Below are 2,241 nucleotides of genomic sequence, written 5' to 3'. Positions count from 1 at the left end.
GTGCTCAGACCCTGTCTCCAGGTGCTCAGACCCTGTCCCTAGGTGCTCAGAACATGTCCCCAGGTGCTCAGACCCTGTCCTCAGGTCCTCAGACCCTGTCCCCAGGTGCTCAGACCCTGTCCCTAGGTGCTCAGAACATGTCCCCAGGTGCTCAGACCCTGTCCCCAGGTGCTCAGACCCTGTCCCTGCTGTCCCCCCCTCAGGACCAGCAGATGATGGTGTGTCAGCTGCTGCAGAGACAGAGGGAGCTGCAGCGCCTCACGCTGACTGGATCGCTCACCTCCACCCCGAACTCACCTCTGGTCTCCCAGTCGCCCGGCCTGCTGCCCTCGACCACAGCCTCCCCCCTGCAGGGTGGCCAGGGAGGGGGGGGCCTCTTCGGCCTGCAGGACAACGCCCTCCACAAACCCGGGGTGAGTGGTTCTGTGGTTCTGCGGGTCTGCGTCGGACCCTGTTCCCCTCAGGAAGCCGATCGGTAAAAACTTTACTGAAACTCATAAGGAGGAAATCTGAGGGTAAGGGTTTTATTTTTAAAATAATTCCCGCTCGACACCGCCCCCTTGTGTCAGACGGAGCTCCCTGCCCGTCCCTGCAGACCAGGACCAGAACCGGACCAGAACCTCCTTTTATTTTTTACTTTTAGTTTCTTATAAACGAGACGAACTCAAAGAGAAAAACTCTCAGCTTTAATCAACGAAGGCGCAGAAACTGTGATTTGATGCGTTTAGCTTTAATGATTAAACATGGCGGCCTCTGACATCATCACTGGGTTCGCCAACAAAGACGCTGAAATAATTCAGATTTTAAATCGTCTCTTTTATCAGCTTCAGTTTGTGATGAAGATAAATCAAACATATAAAGGAAATACAGGGTTAAAAACTCCTGTAACTGTAATCTGATTACAGCTGGTCTCTAAACTCCAGCTCTCCGACGACGTCAGACGTGTTTTAGGAGGAGAAGAAGAAGATGGAGGTCGGTTCTTCTCTGAGCGGCTGAAAGGAAACATGTCGTCTGTTAGAAATAATAAAACTAAAGAGATTTAACTCCACCAGGGGTCGGCGAGCATTTTCTCCTCGCGTTGAGACAAACGTGACGTTTAAATATCCGTCAGTTAATTAAAGATGGCTTCCTGTTAGTTAATTAAAGATGGCTTCCTGTCAGTTAATCCCAGCAGGTGGTGATACTGAATCCTGTGGTTTTTGTTTCCAGGCTGCAGGAGAGAAGGGAGGAAACAAGAACGGCTGAGGTGACTTCCTGTCGGAGCAGCTCAGGCGAAGAGATCCGTGAAGAGCTGAGGTCAGCCGTGTTCCTCGTCTGACAAACGTAATGAATGTATAACCGGACGGAAAGGAGGAGCTTCTCACCTTCTCAGACCCTCGTTAGCGGAGGTTCCTCGTGTAGTTTTTTTTTGTGTTTTTGTTTTCCTCGGCAGCTTTTCCTTGAATTGCACTAATTTAGCTCAACCAATGGGGCTGTTTCCGAAGCCCATCGCTGCAGGAGGTGGGCGGGCTTTTATTTTGAAGTTTTCGAGCACTGAGATCTCCCTCCGCCGCTCAAACCAGCGTTTCCAGTCAGTCAGTGAGGAAAAACCAGACTTCTGCCACTTGGAGCAACCTCAGCGTCTTCCTTCAGGTTCCGTCTTCCCGTTTTGAGTTGTCCCACTCTCAGCCGCAGCGCCGGAGCGCCAGGGCGCGGCAGCACTTCTCTCTGTGTAAAGGATAAATATAGTCATGTCGTTGTGTGGTTATAAGCTAGTTATTACCTCAAACTCTCTGACAGCTTTCCTCCCCTTTGGTTTCGCTCAGACTCGTTACCACAGCAGCCTTCAGTGGACGGGAACGCTCACCAACAGAACGGGGCACGCCGCCGCCGACACGGTTCAGACTTTCCTTCCAGTTGCTGTTGAGATTCAACAGATCAAACCAAACATTCGGAAACCATGAAAAAGAAATTTGTTTTTCCTGTTCGCACTTTGCATGTTTGTTACTGGTACCGGCACGTTCTAAAGAGGGAACGGGTCGGCCGCTGAGGCTACAGTCCCCAGGAAGAGAAAGTCTGGGTCTGATCGGATCTTTAAAAGGTTCTACGGTTCTTCAAATCTGACCTCCAGGGAACAGAAACACAGCAGGTTCCACCGAGTCGTTAAACAGAACCTGGGTCCAGCTCCCGACCCAGCAGAACCTGGGTCCAGATCCTGGCCCAGCAGAACCTGGGTCCTGACCCAACAGAACCTGGGTCCAG

The 2,241-nt window shown here is 51.4% G+C and overlaps 1 protein-coding gene across 1 annotated transcript in view; it reads left to right on the top strand.

Annotated features, from left to right (window-relative positions):
* The window catches only part of LOC108250052 (protein AF-17-like), a 4,412-nt gene extending 3,048 nt beyond the window's left edge, over window positions 1-1,364 (top strand). Inside the window, exons 5-6 of the mRNA XM_017439757.2 lie at window positions 204-413; window positions 1,210-1,364. Coding sequence (XP_017295246.1) covers window positions 204-413; window positions 1,210-1,245 — 246 coding nt within the window. The 3' untranslated portion in view covers window positions 1,246-1,364. The remainder of the gene's footprint in view (window positions 1-203; window positions 414-1,209) is intronic.
* The last annotated feature ends 877 nt before the right edge of the window (window positions 1,365-2,241 follow it).

Source organism: Kryptolebias marmoratus, linkage group LG3 (genome assembly GCF_001649575.2).
Source record: "Kryptolebias marmoratus isolate JLee-2015 linkage group LG3, ASM164957v2, whole genome shotgun sequence".
NCBI lineage: Eukaryota > Metazoa > Chordata > Actinopteri > Cyprinodontiformes > Rivulidae > Kryptolebias > Kryptolebias marmoratus.
Note: the sequence above shows the minus strand (reverse complement) of the source record. Positions and strands in the feature narration are given on the sequence as shown.